We start from the raw sequence: 21,144 nt of genomic DNA, 5'->3' as shown, positions 1-21,144 counted from the left end.
AGCGCTTAGTACAGTGCTCTGCACAGAGTAAGCGCTCAATAAATACAATTGATTGATGAGATGGGACAGTATTGATAGCACATAATTTAGCATGCACAGGGGCAGATTGATGACTCAGTCCAGTTAAGTCCAGTCTTTGGCTATGTTCTGTCAAATATGGCAAGACAAAAAGGATCAAGGTAGATATAGCCTGAGGTGGGAGCTATCAAATACCGTACGTTGTCTTGGATAGTGATATTAATGATCAAATAGATTGCTCTCTTCTTTCAGATCCCGGATTAAATCTTGTATGTGTACGTGGTGGTAAAGAGCCCAGGTGGTGTTAGCAGTTCCATTTTTCTTTTATTGCTTTGTGGCATTTACTCAATATTGTAGGATGAAAGTGAACTCGGTTGGGAAATAGCTTTCTAGAGCTATTTCAGGATGATAGATGTTTATGTTCTTCCATTCTGTTTACCTGAAATTACTCTGTTCTTCCAGATGAATACAGAATTCTTTCCTTCCTCTCCTGTTTTCTCTCCTCTTTCTTTGGATTCTAACAGTGAAGTGAGTGAAGTGAGTAAGGTTTCTTTTATGTGCACCTGCCGGTGGCATGAATTATCAGGCTCGAATGACGCTCGTGGTCGTATTTCCAGAATGCTTTCTTTTTCTGTTTGTGAAAAAATATGCCCTTCTTGGCAATTCCAAGAGGTGATTTACATGATACGTTGAGGCTTCCATATACAACGTTCAAGAAAGTTCGTTTATCTTTGATCTCTTCCTGTTTATTCGTGTCCTGGAGCTGTAACTCCCCCATATAACCTAATAATTTGCTCTTCCAAGCCTGAATATTCTTCTTTCTTGTTCATTTTAAAAATGGAACAATGTTTTTCAGAAGATAACCAGGGCTCTGACAGGAACTGTAATGCAAAGAGTGTGTCATTACTCTGCACTTGTAAAAGTCAAGTTTGCCTGCTGATTTTAATGTTCAAGGACAGAAATGTGTGATTTTTAGAACGCAGTTTTTCAGAGAAGGTACTGAATGTTAGTTTTGGAATTGGAAACTAATTTTTTCAGAAGCTGAAAATGATCATTTCAATCACCTCTTCACTTTAATAAATTGTTAATCGCAATTGAGGTTTGTAATTTTACCTAATTTTGGAATGTTTGAGTAATTTGAAGGTATAGACTGTTGGGCCTATAGTTTAGACTCAAATTTTGGAAGCTGAAATTAAACAGTCTTCAACATTAAGCTTATTCAATGAAGGAAAAAATATCCCTATGTTAAAGAGAAGGAAAACCGGATCTGTAATGAGGGGGAACGGGACTGTTGTACAGGCTGGTGGTGTGAGAGGCTGCTCTGCAAATGATTGGAAATATCTGTTCTGCTTTTCATTTCACTCAGATCTCTGAGCTCAAGGGCTACTCTGCTCTTCAGTTATTCTGCAAAATGCTTTAAAATATATAATAATAATTATGGTATTTGTTAAGCACTTACTACGTGCCAAGCACTGTTCTAATCGCTGGGGAGGTTACAAGGTGATCAGCTTGCCCCCCGTGGGGCTCACAGTCTTAATCCTCATTTTACAGATGAGGCAACTGAGGCCCAGAGAAGTTAAGTGGCTTGTCCAGGGTCACACAGCAGACAAGTGGTGGAGCTGGGGTTAGAACCCACATCCTCTGACTCCCAAGCCCGGGTTCTTTCCACTAAGCCACGCTGCAGCACAAAGGTGGCTCCAAAACTATTGAGAGTTACCTTTCCTCTCCCTGACTTTCCCGTCATTGCAGATGTCCTCACCAGCCTGTCTCACAGCCCATAAACCTTGGCGTTATCCTCAGCTCATCTGTCATTCCACTCACATATTCAGCCTGGCACCAAACCTGTCTGTTGTACCTTCATCATCATCATCAATCGTATTTATTGAGCGCTTACTATGTGCAGAGCACTGTACTAAGCGCTTGGGAAGTACAAATTGGCAACATATAGAGACGGTCCCTACCCAACAGTGGGCTCACAGTCTAAAAACAGTCTTCACAACGTCTTTAGAATCCCACCCCTTCCTCTCCATCCCAGCTGGTCTAAACACTTGTCATTTCCCTCTCTGACTACTGCGTCAACTTTCTCTCTGACCTCCTTGCCTCCAGCCTCTCCCACCCTCCAGTCCACGCTTAATTCTGCTGCCTGGATCATTTTTCCAAAAAATCATTCCGCACTCATCTCCCCTCTCCTCGCTCTTCGGAATAATAGTAATAATTGGCATTTGTTAAGCGCTTACTATGTGCAAAGCACTGTTCTAGGCGCTGGGGAAGATACAGGCTGATCAGGTTGTCCCACGTGGGGCTCACAGTCTTAATCCCCATTTTACAGATGAGGGAACTGAGGCCCAGAGAAGTTAAGCGACTTGCCCAAGGTCACACAGCAGACATGTGGCGGAGTCGGGATTCGAACCCATGGCCTCTGACTCCAAAGCCCGTGCTCTTCTCCACTGAGCCACGCTGCTCCTCATAACTCTTCGGAAATCTCCATCTCCTTATGCGACAGAAACTCGTTGCCATTGGCATTAAGGCACTCAATCAACTGTCTCCTCCTGCCTATCATCATCATCAATCGTATTTATTGAGCGCTTACTGTGTGCAGAGCACTGTACTAAGCGCTTGGGAAGTACAAGTTGGCAACATATAGAGACGGTCCCCACCCAACAGTGGGCTCACAGTCTAAAAGGGGGAGGGAAAAGGCCTAACCTCACTTCTCTCTCACTACAACCCCATCCACACATTTCACCCCTTTAACACCACTGTACTTGCTGTACCTCCATCTCATCTCTCTTCTCTTCCTGCATGGGACTCTCTCTGCCTTCATATCCCACATTTCTAAGCCCTATTAAAATCATATCTCCTCCAAGAAGTCTTCCCTGACAAACCTTTCGTTTCTCCACCCTAGTCACTCTCTTTTCTGCATCACCTATGCACCTGGATCTATACCCAAGTGCTATGATCCATTTGGGAGCATAGTTCCAAAAGATCGTATAAAAATCCATGCTAAGGCAGTCCCAATTTTTCAGACTTTTTCATGTACCCTCCTCTTTCCTGTTCATATCCAGCATCTTTGTTGGCTTGATTTCTTTCTTTCTATATGAGCTGCTGAACCTTAGTTATAAGTTACCTCTGTTATCACTTTGGCTTTCTGCTGCTTTGCTTATTCTAAAATATTGCTTATAAGTGTCCAATAATCATCTCCATTCATGGACTTGACTTGGTAAAGATAGCATCAGCAAAACTCTGATGCTTTTTCTTTAAGTCTGATCTTGTGTCTGTCCTCTCCAAACTTTCCTGTTGGTGTGATTTCTGCATTTCCCTGACGTGAAATATTCCCTGTATCCTTCCAAATTTATACTACACAGTGGTTGTGCCTTTTACATGACAACCTCAGAGCAGTGAACATTTATTGTCTGATGGCAACTGTTGCCCTGATTTTACGTAGGACAAAACTGAGGCGAAGGATCTAGCTAAGACCCCCAAACTCTGTGCTGGAGAGAACTGGAGAAAACAAGTCATCTTGGGACGTACACACACTTTCGCAGTGCTGGTTTCCAAACCAATATGACGCTGACGTGCAGAAATACTCTGGCAGTGAAAGCCTGACAATGTTTTGTAGGGGTTTTTTAAATGGTATTTAAGTGCAAGCAATTGGCAGAGCTGGGATTAGAACCCAGGTCCTCTGACTCCAAGTCCTCTGCTCTTTCCACCAGGCCACGCGGCTTGATTATCTTTTGGCCCCTTGACGAGTACTTTGTTCCTGGACTCGTCAACAGGGAAATCTTTCTCTGAATGCTTAATGAGGTAAACTTCCTTCCACAGTGAGAGTTCTGATTCTTAATTCATATTTTCAGCCAGCGACTCAGGGCACAATCCGACCTGCTGCCAACTTTGATGCTTTGAAAGATGCAGAAGTTCTTCGAAAGGCCATGAAGGGTTTTGGTAAGGAAAAAGGCTTGGTAACGGAAGTCTTATTCATGTCAGTTCATTTGAAAAGTGAATAATGCAATTGGAGGACTCCCTCCTCAAATTAATGTGTATGGTTTCCCCCAGGGACTGATGAACAGGCGATTGTGGATGTTGTTGCCAACCGCTCCAATGATCAAAGACAAAAAATCAAAGCAGCTTTTAAGACCATGTATGGCAAGGTATTTTTTTTCTTTTTGACAGAGAAATGATGAGCCGCAGAGTTTGCGATGTGTGGGAGAGCCACATAGCAGTTCTTACTGTGTACAAAGATAGCAGCTTTCATGAAGTAGAAGAGGGTGGAAGAAGAGCTGGTGGCTGTCGGTACCAGTGGCATGGGAAGGGTGTCGGGGACATCCTGGGAACCAGATTTAAGTGGCTAGGCAGGAGAGTGAAGTCCAAGCCCCCTATGGAAGTGTTCCCTGAAATGTCATCAATAACGCATACAAGGGCCCATTGACAGGCAGAAACTCAGGTTCATTCATTGCTTGAATGTGAAGAGGGTGGAGAGAAGAGGGGGTTATGAAATGGAAGACAGTTTGGGTAAGGTGGTACTTACACAGGAGGTACAGACTTGTGGATCTGAATCGGTCAATCAACAATCAGTCAATCAATCGTATTTATTGAGCGCTTACTGTGTGCAGAGCACTGTACTAAGGGCTTGGGAAGTACAAGTTGGCAACATATAGAGACAGTCCCTACCCAACAGTGGGCTCACAGTCTAGAAGGGGGAGACAGAGAACAAAACCAAACATATTAACAAAATAAAATAAATAGAATCGATATGTACAAGTAAAATAAATAAATAAATAGAGTAATAAATATGTACAAACATATATACATATATACAGGTGCTGTGGGGAAGGGAAGGAGGTAAGATGGAGATGGGGGGGGGGGCGAGGGGGAGAGGAAGGAGGGGGCTCAGTCTGGGAAGGCCTCTTGGAGGAAAAATATGGAACGCTTCACGAATTTGCGTGTTTAATCAAAATCAGCGTTGATTTTGAATCAACACTGAGTGCTTATGTGCAGAACACTGTTCTAAGCACTTGGGAGAGTTCAGCGCTTAGAACAGTGCTTTGCACATAGTAAGCGCTTAATAAATGCCATCGTTATTATTACAGTACAACAGAATTAGCAGATATGTTCCCTGCCCTTAATGAACTTATGGGCATTAAAAATTACAAAGGTAGTAAACTAAAAACTGGAAGAAAGATAACGAGTTCAGAAAAGTCAGAGAACTCATTAGACTAATTCCCAGCAGGGAAGTGACTCGATGAGAAGGGTGCCACTGGAATCTAGTAGGAAATCAAGCAAGGCTTTTGAAGAGAATATATGGTGCATGGCACATGGTAAGCAACTGACAAATAGGATAATGATGGTGATGAAAATGATGGGGCTGAATTAGGTGGCCTTCAAAAAAGAATTTGAAAGATACGGAAATTGGCCAAAAGGCAAAGCCAAATTATGCAGGTGCTACCAGACTAATGCTAGAATCCTCAAAGTTTAAATGGTTGAATTGGAATAATGCTAATAATTGGGGCATGGCATTTTATATAATGGCCTGGATAATAATAACAATGATATTTGTTAAGTGCCTACTGTGTACTAAGCACTGAGATGGATACAAGCAGATCGTATTGGACGCAGTCCCTGTACCGCGTGGGTCTCGCAGTTTCAATTCCCATTTTACCGACGAGCTGACTGAGGCACAGAGAATTTAAGTGACTTGCCCAAGGTCACACAGCAGACAAGTGGCAGAGCCAGGGTTAGAACCCATGACCTGATTCTTAGGCCCGTGCTCTAACCATAATGCCATGCTGCTTCTCATAGTATACATAGGTATCACTATCTGCCATTATATCTATGTATCTATCGTTGTCTTTTTTATTCAAAGATGACACCAATCGTTGGTATTATTTATTGAGCACTTACTGTGTGCAGAGCACTATAACTAAGTGCTTGGGAGAGTACAATACAACAGAGTTGGCAGACTTGCTCCCTGCCCAAAACGAGCTAACGGCCTAGATTCATTCACTCATTCAATCGTATTTATTGAGCGCTTACTATGTGCAGAGCACTGTACTAAGCGCTTGGGAAGTACAAGTTGCCAACGTATAGAGATGGTCCCTACCCAACAGCGGGCTCACAGTCTAGAAGGGGGAGACAGACAACAAGACAAAACATATTAACAAAATAAAATAAATAGAATATGTACAAATAAAATAAATAGAGTAATAAATACGTACAAACATATATACATAATGAGAAAATGAGACACAGAAAAGAGGCAATAATTCCTTCAAGGCCACAGAGCAAACCAGAGGCCGGGTGAAAAACAGTGTCGAGGGGCCTGACTTAAACCAGTCTTGGGACAATCACCCTCAACTCAGGCGATCAATCAATCGATCGTATTTACTGAGCGCTTACTGTGTGCAGAGCACTGTACTAAGCACTTGCTCTTAAGGCAAGAGCAGGGTCGGGTGTTAAAAGTTCAATCGTAACTGTGGTGTTTGTTAAGCGCTTACTACGTACCAGGCACTGTTCTAAGCGATGGGGTAGAGACAAGATCGTAGGGTTGGACGCAGTCCTCGTCCAGTGCTCGGTACACGGTAAGCGCTTAAGAAATACCGTCATTATTACTGCTATTAATCCCCATTTTACAGATGGGGAAATGAAACTCAGCAATGAGCGTTTATAGGACTTAGAAGGCAAGTGGGGGACTCACAGGCTCATTTGTCGGATCCAGGCTGTAGATCAGGCAGTGGTACTTGCTGACCACTTATTGTGTGCAAAGTAATAATAATAATAATAATGGCATTTGTTAAGCGCTTACTATGTGCAAAGCACTGTTCGAAGCGCTGGGGGATACAAGGTGATCACGTTGTCCCACAGGGGGCTCCCAGTCTTAATCCCCATTTTACAGATGAGGTAACTGAGGCTCAGAGAAGTTAAGTGACTTGCCCAAGGTCACACAGCGGACTTGTGGCGGAGCCGGGATTAGAACCCATGACCTCTGACTCCCAAGCCCGGGCTCTTTCCACTGAGCCGCGCTGCTTCTCAGAGAACTGAGAAGTACTTAGTGCAGAGTATTGCACTAAGCACTTGGAGGAGTACATGGAATTTGTAGACAGGACCCCTGCTTTCAAGGGTCTTACAATCTAGTGGACCTTTTATTCATTAATTCATTCATTCAATCGTATTTATTGAGTGCTTACTGTGTGCAGAGCACTGTACTAAGCGCTGGGGAAGTACAAATTGGCAACATATAGAGACGGTCCCTACCTGACAGCGGGCTCACAGTCTAGAAGGGGGAGACAGACAACAAAACATATTAACAAAATAAAATAAATAGAATAAATGTGTATAAGTAAAATAGAGTAATAAATACATACAAATATATATGCATATATATACAGGTGCTGTACTGTTCAGTAGGATGTCAAAAAAAGGTTGACCCATGTCCTATTTTTTAATTTTTATTTTAATCATTATTACTAATAATAATTTTGGTATTTTTTAGTGCTTACTGTGTGCCGTGCTTTGTACTAAGCACTGGAGTAGATATAAAGGTAATCAGGGTGCACACAGAGATTTAAACCTCATATCACCGATGAGGAAACCGAGGCACAGAATAGTTAAGTGACTTGACCATGGTCACACAGCAGGCAAGTGGCGGAGCTGGGGTTAGGATTCAGGTTTAATGTTTGTCATGCCTGGAGCTGTTGACTTCTTTTCTCCCTTGTTTCTCATTCCTTTACAGCTTGTGCTCGAAAAAGAGCCGCTCCTTTCTTAATAATACTCCTCGCTGATCAACTCCTAGTTTCCACCTGGGATGTAGCATTTTCTGGTGCTCTGCTTTACTGTGCCTTTTAAAAAGTTTCCTCTCTCATCCTTGCTTTTGATTTCCGAATTTTCTCTCTCCATGCAGCAGTGGTTGGGTATCCTGCTGTCACTCAATCTCTTCAAGTGTCCCTCCCAGGATAGTTGTGTTTAGGTGAGCAGAGCTTCAGTGCTAGGAGACTTTCCATGTTCCAGAACTTCATTGTTCATGATTGCACATAGTAAGCGCTTAATAAATGCCATAATTATTATTATTATTATTATTATGATCTTGTCTTGCCACTTGATAACGAGTCTGGTCCGTAAATGGGACCTGTGTGCGGTTCGGATCTCACCACCATAAAGCTACAGCTTTGTAGACCTTTAGTTTGGTCTGAAGTCTCATACCACATTGGCACCCAGTTCTTTTTGACAGTCTCGATTCACTTTCCTTTTTCCCTTTAAAGGCCAACATAAGCAGTGATGACATAAAAAACTTAATGTGTAAGATCCTGGGATTCTTTTGGATAGAAATTCCAAATTTAACATCAGACATCAGAGTAGGAGACAGGATTGTCTGACAAGAGTAAGGAAGGTAATATGGAAATGTTTAGTGAGATTAATCAATCAGCCGTATTGCTTATTGTGTGCAGAACACTTGGGAGAGTACAGTATAACATAGTAGGCCAGTTTCCTGACCCCAAAGAGCTTAAAGTATAGAGGGGGAGACAAAAAACTGATGTAAATTACAGATATGTGCATAAATGCTGAGGGAGAGGTGAATAAAGGGAGCAAATCAGGGGGGGACAGAGGAGAGTGGGAGAAGAGGAAATAAGGGCTGGGTCAGGGAAGGCTTCTTGGAGGAGGTGTGCCTTCAGTATACTCTCTCAGATATAAAGAAATGAAGAGGGCGTTCCAGGCCAGAGGCGGGACATGGGCGAAAAGGTCGGCGGTGAGATAGATGAGATCAAAGTACAATGAGTAGGTTGGCACTGAGGAATGAAGTGTGTGGGCTGAGTTGTAGTAAGAGAGCAGTGAGGTGAGGTAGGAGAAGGTGAGGTGGTGGAGTGCTTTAAAACCAATGGTAAGGAGTTTCTGTTTGATGTAGAGGTGGATGGTTTCCTCAAAAACCTCCAATGGCTACCAATCAATCTGCACAGCAGGCAGAAACTCCTCACCCTGGGCTTCAAGGCTCTCCATCACCTCGCCCCCCTCCTACCTCACCTCCCTTCTCTCCTTCTCCAGCCCAGCCCGCACCCTCCGCTCCTCCGCTGCTAATCTCCTCACCGTACCTCGCTCTCGCCTGTCCCGCCATCGACCCCCGGCCCACGTCATCCCCCGGGCCTGGAATGCCCTCCCTCTGCCCCTCCGCCAAGCTAGCTCTCTTCCTCCCTTCAAGGCCCTGCTGAGAGCTCACCTCCTCCAGGAGGCCTTCCCAGACTGAGCCCCTTCCTTCCTCTCCCCCTCGTCCCCCTCTCCATTCCCCCATCTTACCTCCTTCCCTTCCCCACAGCACCTGTATATATGTATATATGGTTGTACATATTTATTACTCTATTTATTTATTTATTTTACTTGTACATTTCTATCCTATTTATTTTATTTTGTTGGTATGTTTGGTTTTGTTCTCTGTCTCCCCCTTTTAGACTGTGAGCCCACTGTTGGGTAGGGACTGTCTCTATGTGTTGCCAATTTGTACTTCCCAAGCGCTTAGTACAGTGCTCTGCACATAGTAAGCGCTCAATAAATACGATTGATTGATTGATTGATTGGATGGGCAACACTGGAGCTTCTCGAGGAGTGGGGAAACATGGACTGAACGTTTCTGTAGAGAAACCATCGGGGCAGCAGAGTGAAGTATGTACCGGAGTGGGGAGCGACAGGAGGCAGGGAGGTCAACAAGGAGGCTGAATAGGAGCAGTGCTTGGATTAATGTGGTAGCACATTGGACGGAGAGGAAAGGGCAGCTTTTAGCGATGTTGTGAAGGATGAACCGACAGGATTGAGTGACAGGTTGAATTTGCGGGTTGAATCATCATCATCAATCGTATTTATTGAGCGCTTACTATGTGCAGTGCACTGTACTAAGCGCTTGGGAAGTACAAATTGGCAACATATAGAGACAGTCCCTACCCAACAGTGGGCTCACAGTCTAAAAGTGAATGAAAGTGAATGAAAGAAATGAGTCAAGGGCTTGTGAGTTGGGAAGGATGGTGGTGCTGTCTTACAGTGACAGGGAAATCAAGGGGAGGACAAGGTTTGGGTGGGAAGATAAAGAGTTCTGTTTTGGACAGGTTAAGTTTGAGATGTTGGCGGGACATCCAGGTAGAGATGTCTTGAAGGCAGGAAGTGAGGGAGACTATAAAATTAGGGGAGGTTGTAATTTTGTTGGAATAATTCAATTGTCCTCATTTAAGTAGCTGAATCAAGAAGAGATGTGGAAGTAAGGTTCTCACTTCTATGCTACAGAATCCTTAACTATTTTTAGAAGTGCCAGGTTAAATGTGTTCAGATGTCTTATCCATGTGTATGGAAAGGAAGATTCCCCTACCCTAGTTGCATGCAGTATGCGTAGAAGTATGGAAAGGTAGACAAAAGTTAAAATGTAGAGCACCACACAAATCCCATCTATAAAATAGTTGTTAGGATATCATCTTGGGAAATCTTTTTCAAAACTTGAAAAATGTTCTTTTTCCCCTAATAAGTTCAGAGTTACAAAGGTGCTCCTCAGAGCCTTAAAAAACTAGTGTCCTAGATTTGTCCTTTTATACCGAGGTTTAGAGATTACTTAGATTGCTGTTACATCTCTGACCTTAAGGAGTTCAAATTCAGCTCTTCATCTTTAGCCTATTTACTGAAAATAAGTAAATAATAATAATAAGGCTCATGCTTCTTTGTGTGTGCGAGGCAGTATATTCATATTTCCTGTTTTTGTAATCAAATTTGAAAGTTCATGTAGGGATCCAAAATCATTCCAGCCTCATTGTACATAACTTTTGCCAACTGCATGATGCATATTTGGTTTGGCGAGTTGGCTTAACTTTAGCCTGTGTTTGCATTTGACAGGATTTAATCAAGGATCTCAAATCCGAGTTAAGTGGAAATATGGAGGAACTCATCCTTGCCCTATTTATGCCTCCCACATATTATGATGCTTGGAGTTTGCGTAATGCAATGAAGGTACTGTAGAATGTACATCAAATGTTCCATACCCACGTTATTGCAAAACCATAAGAATGGGAGTTGTTTCTTGGTTTATCGAAAGACAGTAATTGGTTACTATCCTATTAGTCATTAACTGAAAGTCATTTACTATCATCTGAATTTAAGAACTCTTCTGGAAATTTGGAGATCATATGAATTGAGCTGTTTTAAGGTGTGTGCATAATTTGCCTTTTTCCTTTTCCTAAAGGGAGCAGGCACTCAGGAACGAGTGCTGATTGAAATTTTGTGCACCAGAACAAATCAGGAGATTCAAGATATCATCAGGTGTTATCAGTCCGAATTTGGGCGAGATATTGAAAAGGATATTAGGTCAGATACCTCAGGACATTTTGAACGGTTACTTATATCCATGTGCCAGGTAAGTTTCCCTTTCTAAACAGAAGCCAGGACATCTAAGGAAGGACGGGCCTTTCCTTTGGGTGGTTTCCATCACTATTAACTGATACAGTGCTCTGCACACAGTAAGCGCTCAATGAATACGATTGAATGAACTGCCAACGTCCTCCCTTCTAACACCTAGGTATTCGGTTCCTTTGATAGTACGGAGTTTTATTTGACAGTAACTCAGTCTTATAACCACCTTGGTATCCAGGTTGATTTGGTAGAGTTAAGTAACAATGAGTCTGTTTACACTGCTTAGGCTCTAAATCTTTGGATTTTTTAACCAAGGAAGGATGGGATGAGATGAGAGTGCCCTCTTTTTGAAGCTCTAGCAATGGAATTACGTAACTCATTCTGAGAGATAAAGTAGGGGTGGAGAGAGAAAAGTTTGGGGTGTTATAACATCCATGATCATTAGGAGGCATTTCATGGAGGACAACCAGCACGTTATTTCTCTAAGCATCTGGTTACCGTAATTGGAGACAAATCAATCAATCAATCGTATTTATTGAGCGCTTACTGTGTGCAGAGCACTGGACTAAGCGCTTGGGAAGTCCAAGTTGGCAACATATAGAGACGGTCCCTACCCAACAGTGGGCTCACAGTCTAGAAGGGGGAGACAGAGAACAAAACATATTAACAAGATAAAATAAATAGATATGTACAAGTAAAATAAATAAATAAATAAAATAAATAGAGTAATAAATACATACAAAAGAACTGGTATTTCTTATGCTCTTTTGTTCCTTGGTTCAGCCCATCCAGTCCTCTTAGCTATGAGCAGTGTCACCCATCCTTCTTTAAGTGAGCAACCTTGGGTCCCAGATCCGCTTAGGCAGTGGTCCTGGGTGAATTTGGGGCTGAGTTGCTGTCCAGTCATCCAGCAGAACTTTCCATAATAATAATAATGGTGTTTGTTAAGCGCTTACTATGTGCCAAGCACTGTACTGAGGGGCGGATACAAGTAAATCGGGTTGGACACAGTTTCTGTCCCTCGTGGGGCTCACAGTCTCAATCCCCATTTTACAGAATAGTGAAGTAACTTGCTCAAGGTCACACAGCAGACATGTGGTAGAGCCGGGATTGGAGAAGCAGTGGGGAAACTGGCATTACTCTGTGGAGTTTCAGAGGATGGAAAGAAGGAAATCATTTCTTTAGCGGAGTTTGTACTAAGCACTTAGTACAGTGCTCTACACATAGTAAGCGCTCAATAAATACGATTGATGATGATGATGGCATCCAAGTTGGAATGGAGGTGATTCTTGCAAAGAAAAAATGAAAGCTAATTTGTGTTATTGCATTTGAATTTCTAAGGAAGTGGGATGGTTTATCCAGAGGCACAGATTTAACTCCTACCTTTGATGATGTTTCAAGAAATAGGATTGCCCTATTTTAGACATAAAGAGGTAGCTTTTGATAAGTTAGTCTGTCTCTTCTTTTTCTTTAATCCAGAAGTAATTCTAGCCTGGCTAGTAGTCCAAGAGTTGCCCCCTGCCCCCAAGAATAACAGGATTTATGGGGCTCGATTCCTTGTCTTGCTTCCCTTGCAGGGTAATCGTGATGAGAATCAGACAGTGAACCTGCAGATGGCTCAGGCAGACGCTCAGCGGCTTTACCAAGCAGGTGAAGGCAAACTGGGGACAGATGAATCTTCCTTCAACATGGTCCTGGCCACGAGAAGCTTTCCACAACTGAAAGCCACCATGGAAGCATACTCCAGGGTACCAATTCCTTCTTTTGGAGACCTTGCTTCCCATTCATCGGTGACAATATTGTAATCCTTGTAACTTTGATTTGCAGATGGCTAACCGTGATTTGCTAAGCAGCATTGGCCGGGAGTTTTCTGGAAATGTGGAAAATGGCTTGAAGACAATCTGTAAGAAACTTTTGTGGCGTGTGTGTGTTTGATAAAAATGTGAGAGTGGGGCTAAAGGTCAGTGATTCTTGTTAAATGCAAGATATTAATACGGAAGGAGGAATTTTAAATACCCCTGGGAAGGGTCTATGGCCTGTCCTGCATTTATTGAACAGCCAGTGGGCGGGAATTAAGTGAGAAGTTGGGAAAGCAAGGTGGCCTAACGGGAAAAGCACAGGCCTGGAGGTCAGAGGATCTGGGTTCTAATCTTGGCTCTGCCACTTGCCTGCTGGGTGACCTTGGGCAAGTCATTTCACTTCTCTGGGCCTCAGTTACCTCGTCTGTAAAATGGGGATTGAGACTGTGAGCCCCTGATAGGACAGAGACTCTGTCCAATCTGATTTGCTTGTATCCACTCCAGTGCTCAATACAGTGCCTGGCACGAGGAAGTGCTTAACAAGTACCATGATTATTGTTATTATTATTATTATTATTATTGTTATACAGTGCTCTGCACACAGCGCTCAATAAGTACAATTGACTGACTACGATTGACTTTTCTCCCTCCCACTTAAGATTGTGAGGTCCATGTGCGGCAGGGACTGTGCCCCATCTGATTATTTGGTATCTACCCCAGCATTCAGTTCAGAGCTTGGCACGTAGTAAGAGCTTTGCAAATATTATTTTTATTATCATCATTAATAATAGTAATAAAAATAATGCTAAATTATTTTGAAATCAAAAGAGACGGAATGTAGCCATCCTGCAAAAGTCTGAAAAGATTTATCCTAGTATTCCCTTAGCATTGTATTAACAGTTGGCTAGAGGATAGGACTGCCAACTTGTACTTCCCAAGCGCTTAGTACAGTGCTCTGCACACAGTAAGCGCTCAATAAATACGATTGATTGATTGATTGACTGTAACCCTCCTCTATAACATAGAAAGTCCAAAAGGAAGTCAAGGTCTGCAGAGCTTCATTTAGTCAAGTGCTATCTGTATTTTGTCCAATATGACAAGATTCTCTTCATTTGAATTCACTCAGATGTTTTCAGAATAAGAGTTTGATTTCTGACACTTGTGTATGTATCTAAAATCAATCCATCAGTGGTACTTATTGAGCACTTACGTGCAGGGCACTGTACTAAGCTGCAGGGAGAATACAATACAATAGAGTTGGTAGGCATAACCCCTGCCATCAAGGAGTTTACCATCGAATGAGTTTACAGGAATAACAATCAATCTAATAATTCCTACAACAGAGTTGGTAGGCATAACCCCTGCCATCAAGGAGTTTACCATCGAATGAGTTTACAGGAATAACAATCAATCTAATAATTCCTACAACAGAGTTGGTAGGCATGACCCCTGCCATCAAGGAGTTTACCATCGAATGAGTTTACAGGAATAACAATCAATCTAATAATTCCTACAACAGAGTTGGTAGGCATAACCCCTGCCATCAAGGAGTTTACCATCGAATGAGTTTACAGGAATAACAATCAATCTAATAATTCCAGTGTGCGTGGTAGGAAGGGGAAGGTTAGCATTAGTGACTATAAATACCTGCCACCCCAAGAGCAGGAAAGTTTCCAAAGGCTATTTTAATCAATGCAGAGAAACTGACATAAAGAGAGATCGGTGATTTGCCGGAAGAATGAGCGAGACAGAGAATAATTCATCTGGCAGCCTCAGAGCTGTTCGGTTCCCAAGGAAGTAATACCACACATTTGAATGTCAGTAATGATCTTAGCTTTTGACTCCAAGGAGGCTTTTGCGCGATACCTATGGCTGGCGACAATCCTGTTCCAGGAACATCCCATAGGAATCTGTATTCTGGTCACAATGCTTTACAGCAGGTTTGACTTATTCTGTTTTTAAAACCTGTATCACTTTTGACCTATTCTGTTTTAAAAATCTATACCACTTTCTAGTCAATCTTTAGAACTTTGAAGATGTCATTCCAGTTTTTTCAGTCTTCCTACTTATAATAATAATGGCATTTGTTAAGCGCTTACTATGTGCAAAGCACTGTTCTAAGTGCTGGATTGGCTGCCGGTCTTCATTCCCAGGAGACTGGCTGGCCGACGGCATTATTCGCACTGCTTGCTTCCTTCTTCTGAGACTTTCATTTGTGATTTTCAGTTGGGCCGTTGCAAATTGCAAAGCTTCTCCCTGGTAAAGAATAGTTCTGACTCTGTTCAGGTGAAGTCTTGTGATTTGCTAATTGTTCCCGGATGCTCTGTTGCTTGAGGAGTGGCAGTCTTTTCTGTTGTCCCCAGATGGTGGGGAAGTTAGTGCTACAATTTTCTGCCTTTTTTGTGAAGGGGAAAATTGCTTCAATGGGATTTTCCCCATATAACCAGTCCCCAGCGGTGATCCTTAAGGACCTCAGAAGCAGCGTGGCTTAGAGGAAAGAGCACGGGCTTGGGAATCAGAGGTTGTGGGTTCTAGTGCTACTTGTCATCTGTGTGACCTTGGACAAGCCACTTAACTTCTCTGTGCTTCAGTTCCCTCACCTGTAAAATGGGGATTAAGACTGTGAGCCCCACGTGGGACAACCTGATTACCTTGGATCTACTCCAGCGCTTAGAACAGTGCTTAGGCACACAGTAAGCGCCTAACAAATACCATTATTATTATTATTAATAATTATTATTATTATTCAGGGTTCAGGCACCTCTCTCCAAATGGCAAATTGCCACAGTCCCTTACATGATTTTTTTTTTTTTAAAAAGAAGAAACACCTGTTTCTGGTGGGAGAGTAATTCAGGCTTCAGTCTGACACCAGCAGAGGGGCTTGCTAGCTCTGACATGGTTGAGGGAGGCTGAGGTTAGTGTCTGATAGGACTGCTTGAGTCCTGGGTGGAAACCCTATGGTTTCCTATTTATAATAATAGTAATAATAATAATGGCATTTATTAAGCACTTACTATGTGCAAAGCACTGTTCTAAGCGCTGGGGGGATACAAGGTCATGAGGTTGTCCCACATGGGGCTCACAGTCTTCACCCCCATTTTACAGATGAGGGAACTGAGGCCCGGAGAAGTGAAGTGACTTGCCCAAAGTCACACAGCTGACAATCAATCAATCAATCAATCGTATTTATTGAGCGCTTACTATGTGCAGAGCACTGTACTAAGCGCTTGGGAAGTACAAATTGGCAACACATAGAGACAGTCCCTACCCAACAGTGGGCTCACAGTCTAAAAGCGGGAGCCGGGATTTGAACCCATGACCTCTGACTCCAAAGCCCGTGCTCTTTCCCGCTGAGCCACGCTGCTTCTCCAATATATTTTTTATATTTATATCTAGGCCACTGCCAAGTCATTAAGTGACATTCAATATTTTTTAGATGATCGATGTGCTTTCTCTCCTCTTCCTAGTCTCTAGGAAGGGCAGGGAAAGGCTAGTTCTGCCCGTTTTACCGCTAAAGCAGTCATTAGTAGAATGAGAAGCAGCTAGGCATAGCGGAAAGAGCTCAGAACTGGAAGACAGGAGACCTAAATTTTAATCCGGGATCCGCCTGGCCTCCTTCGTGACTCTGGGCAAGTTACCTAATTTCCTGGGGCCCCAGTTATCTCACCTGTAAAATGGGGATTGAATGCCTGTTCTCCCTCAGAACAGAGATTGGGGCTGATCTGATTACATCCTATCTACCTCAGCACCTAGTACAGTAATTGGCCCATATTAACTGTTAACAGTTATTTTTATTAGACTCCAAGTCTCTCGGATTCTCAGGCCAACGCTCTCCACACTACCCCAGAAAAGGCATCCCTCAGTTTTCACCTTCTGGGAATCAAACAATCAATCAATCGTATTTATTGAGCGCTTACTGTGTGTAGAGCACTGTACGAAGCGCTTGGGTAGTACAAGTTGGCAACATATAGAGACGGTCCCTACCCAACAGTGGGCTCACAGTCTAAAAGGGGAAGGATCATTTTGTTATCTGACATTTTTGTGACTTTGGGGGATTTCAGTTAATGGCTTTTGAACACATTTCCCACTTGGTGCCTAAAAAGAAATGTGTAAAAAATATGAGTCAACAGTTGTGTCCACATGAAATGAATTGCATCAAACCTACGAAAAAATGTTGCTTAGCAAAGCACATTCTAGGAGCCTCATTTTGTTAGCAATTCATATTTATTGAGCATTACTGTATGCAGGGCACTGTACTAAGTGATTGGGAGAGTACAGTGAAACAGACTTAGAAGACACGTTCCCTGCCCGCAGTAAGCTTAGTGTCTACAAGGGAAGTTTGATGCAAAGGGGACTAATTTTTTTTTTTGGCGGGGGGATGCAGTTCAGTGGAGTTCACTTGGAAAAAGCTAGATTTAGATTCTGGAGATAGAACAGTGGGTCTGTGTGAGTGTTTCCACATTAGTGGGTCTCAGTTGGTGGCTCATTGGAAAGAGCATGGGCTTTGGAGTCAGAGGTTATGGGTTCAAATCCCGGCTCCTCCAGTTGTCAGCTGTGTGACTTTGGGCAAGTCACTTCACTTCTCTGGGCCTCAGTTACCTCCATCTGTAAAATGGTGATTAAGACTGTGAACCCCAAGTGGGACAACCTGATCACCTTGTATCCTCCCCAGCGCTTAGAACAGTGCTTTGCACATAGTAAGTGCTTAACAAATGCCATCATTGGAGAAGCAGCGTGGCTCAGTGGCAAGAGCCCGGGCTTTGGAGTCAGAGGTCATGGGTTCGAATCCCGACTCCGCCACATGTCTGCTGTGTGATCTTAGGCAAGTCACTCAACTTCTCTGGGCCTCAGTTACCCCATCTGTAAAATGGGGATTAAGACTGTGAGCCCCACGTGGGACAACCTGATCACCCTGTATCCTCCCCAGTGCTTAGAACAGTGCTTTGCACATAGTAAGCGCTTAATAAATGCCATTATTATTATTAGTGCCTTTTGAGTGGCCAGAGGGTCTGCTGTGGCAGCGTACTTGTCCCAAGTAGAAACATGGCTCACGTTCTCAATGGCACGTTTCTCTACCATAACATGTGCCTCAAGTCAATGAAAGCACTGCGACGAACAGAAAAAGGAAGCAGTTTGGGAAGGAGGTCATCAGGCCGAATGTAGCCAAAAAGAAGAGTGAGCACTGAGAAAACAGAGGAATGATGTGTGCGTGGCACGTGAGATTTGTAATAGAAAGCAGTTGGAGGGGAACGAATGTGACGGAAACTGGGGGACAGAGTTTTAGAGTCTGAAAAGAGTCCAACCATCCCCTAAATGAAACCGAACAATGCCTTTCAGTGCAATGCGCCCTGAACCGTCCAGCCTTCTTTGCCGAGCGACTTTACCAGTCCATGAAAGGAGCCGGCACAGATGACTCCAGTCTCGTGCGGATTGTCGTCACCCGCAGTGAGGTGAGTGAGACCTTCCTTTCTGGATTTCAGTGGCATTTTTGAACTTGCATTACTTCACTGGGTCTCGCACCAAATGCACTGGAAGGATGGGTGTTGCTTGGTTTCCTTAAATTGTCACAGGAAGTCCCGGTTTTTATGCTGGGGTACTGGAGGGCCTTTTAATAGAAGCTTATCAGGCTCTTGAAGTACAAACTCAGCGTGAGTGGGATTTGATTTTTTTTGTCGGTTGGAAGAGCAGAGAAAACATTTGTAAGAAAGGTGGTTCACAGGGTGAATCTTGCTTGGAATGCTCTCTGAAGAGCCTTAACTTGGATTTATGTAACTTTGGGCAAGTCACTTAACTTCTCTGCGCCTCAGTTACCTCATCTGTAAAATGGGGATTGAGACTGTGAGCCCCCCCCCCGTGGGACAACCTGATCACCTTGTAACATCCGCAGTGCTTAGAACAGTGCTTTGCACATAGTAAGCGCTTAATAAATGCTATCATTATTACTATTATTTATGTCTCTTGCTTTTGGTCTTGTGGCAGTAAAACTGCATACAATAGACCGTCTACATTGAACTTTTTCTAGCCCCAAAGGGTTTTAAAATGAAGCTTGAACAGTGCGATTTTGTTGAATGGTGTTTAATCAGAATTCTTGTATGTGGTCTCCACAAAGTCAAGTGGAAAGTTTTGCCGGCCTATAAAATCTAGAGCAACCGAATAATTGCTATCTTAGTTTGCATCGGGTCATGTCATTATGGGCAGAGGGTCATACCTTTACTGCTTAGTCCTAAGAACAATATGACTGTAAACTCAAAGTGTTATTCACTGAATCTATCTCCGCTGTCACTGTAATCTACTCATTCATCAAAGAGGATCTGTAATAAATGTACAATATATATTTATTTATTTATTTTGCTTGTACATATCTATTCTATTTATTTTATTTTGTTAGTATGTTTGGTTTTGTTCTCTGTCTCCCCCTTCTAGACTGTGAGCCCACTGTTGGGTAGGGACTGTCTCTATATGTTGCCAACTTGTACTTCCCAAGCGCTTAGTGCAGTGCTCTGCACACAGTAAGCGCTCAATAAATACGATTGATTGATGGATTGATCATGAAATCTCTTTTCTTGTATAGATCGATCTTGTACAAGTGAAGCAAATGTTCACGCAGATGTACCAGAAGACTTTGAGTACAATGATCTCCAGTGACACCAGTGGAGATTATCGGCGTCTACTCTTGGCTATTGTGGGACAGTAAAAATCGTTTTTTTTTTTAAAGTGACCATTTCAGAGCTTTTTCAGCAAAGATACGACTATCATGCATGCAATAAAATCAAGTGTAGCTCAACCAAATCCGCTTTTTACTAAGGACAGTGTCAGGGTTGAATGTGCTTAGTTTTGCACATAGTATTCTTGCCTTAATTCTAATGTAATTTTTACTCTCTATGAAATCAATGTAAAGCCATGATACAGCGATGACTTCACGATTAATACAGTGTGCATTTATCCCATAAGATTCTGCAATCAATAAAACAGTCATTACAGCCTGTGTCTCGGAATGATGATGTCCGACAGGAAAGGTGTTGTCTGGGACCTGCCTTGCAGGCGAAGCGGCCTCTTTGTGATCTAGGGAGGCCCCCAATGACACGACAAGTATTGGACTCCCCCAAAGGTATATGATATTATGCGCCTAAGGTGGAGGACACAGCGTAACGCAGTGAAGTCCAAAACATTTAGGGGAAATTGGCCCGAGTACTACTAATAATAATAACAATAACGATGGTGTTTGTTCTAAGTGTTGGGTTAGATCCAAGGTTATCAGGTTGTCCCATTTGGGGCTAACGGTCTTGATCCCCATTTTACAGATGAGGTAACTGAGGCACAGAGAAGTTGAGAAGCAGCGTTGGCTCAGTGGAAAGAGGCTTTGGAGTCAGAGGTCAACGGTTCAAATCCCGGCTCCGTCACTTGTCAGCTGTGTGACTTCGGGCAAGTCACTTCGCTTCTCTGGGCCTGTTCCCTCATCTGTAAAATGGGGATTAAGACTGTGAGCCCCACGTGGGACAACCTGCTCACCATGTAATCAATCAGTCGTATTTATTGAGCGCTTACTGTGTGCAGAGCACTGTACTAAGCGCTTGGGAAGTACAAGTTGGCAACATATAGAGACAGTCCCTACCCAACAGTGGACTCACAGTCTAAAAGGGGGAGACAGAGAACAAAACCAAACATACTAACAAAATAAAATAGAGTAGATATGTACAAGTAAAATAGAGTAATAAATATGTACAAACATATATACATATGTACAGGTGCTGTGGGGAAGGGAAGGAGGTAAGATGGAGGGATGGAGAGGGGGACGAGGGGGAGAGGAAGGAAGGGGCTCAGTCCGGGAACCTTGTAACCATGTAACCTTCCCAGCACTTAGAATGGTGCTTTGCACATAGTAAGCACTTAATAAATGCCATTATTTTTTATTGTTATTATTAAGTAACTTTCCCAAAGTCACACAGCTGACATGTGGCGGCGTTGG

The 21,144-nt window shown here is 43.0% G+C and overlaps 1 protein-coding gene across 5 annotated transcripts in view; it reads left to right on the top strand.

The window, feature by feature from the left end:
* ANXA7 (annexin A7) overlaps positions 1 to 20,159 on the top strand; it is a 33,647-nt gene extending 13,488 nt beyond the window's left edge. For 3 of the 5 annotated variants that reach the window (XM_038743592.1, XM_038743593.1, XM_038743591.1), the window contains 9 exons: positions 481 to 555; positions 3,870 to 3,957; positions 4,069 to 4,163; positions 10,867 to 10,980; positions 11,213 to 11,383; positions 12,957 to 13,127; positions 13,207 to 13,282; positions 18,516 to 18,628; positions 19,750 to 20,159. In XM_038743592.1, coding sequence (XP_038599520.1) covers positions 481 to 555; positions 3,870 to 3,957; positions 4,069 to 4,163; positions 10,867 to 10,980; positions 11,213 to 11,383; positions 12,957 to 13,127; positions 13,207 to 13,282; positions 18,516 to 18,628; positions 19,750 to 19,872 — 1,026 coding nt within the window. In that variant the 3' untranslated portion in view covers positions 19,873 to 20,159. The remainder of the gene's footprint in view (positions 1 to 480; positions 556 to 3,869; positions 3,958 to 4,068; positions 4,164 to 10,866; positions 10,981 to 11,212; positions 11,384 to 12,956; positions 13,128 to 13,206; positions 13,283 to 18,515; positions 18,629 to 19,749) is intronic. The other 2 variants (XM_038743595.1, XM_038743594.1) reach the window with 1 other exon arrangement.
* The last annotated feature ends 985 nt before the right edge of the window (positions 20,160 to 21,144 follow it).

Source organism: Tachyglossus aculeatus, chromosome 3 (assembly GCF_015852505.1).
Source record: "Tachyglossus aculeatus isolate mTacAcu1 chromosome 3, mTacAcu1.pri, whole genome shotgun sequence".
Taxonomy (NCBI): domain Eukaryota; kingdom Metazoa; phylum Chordata; class Mammalia; order Monotremata; family Tachyglossidae; genus Tachyglossus; species Tachyglossus aculeatus.
This window is presented reverse-complemented; position numbering and strand designations above follow the sequence as displayed.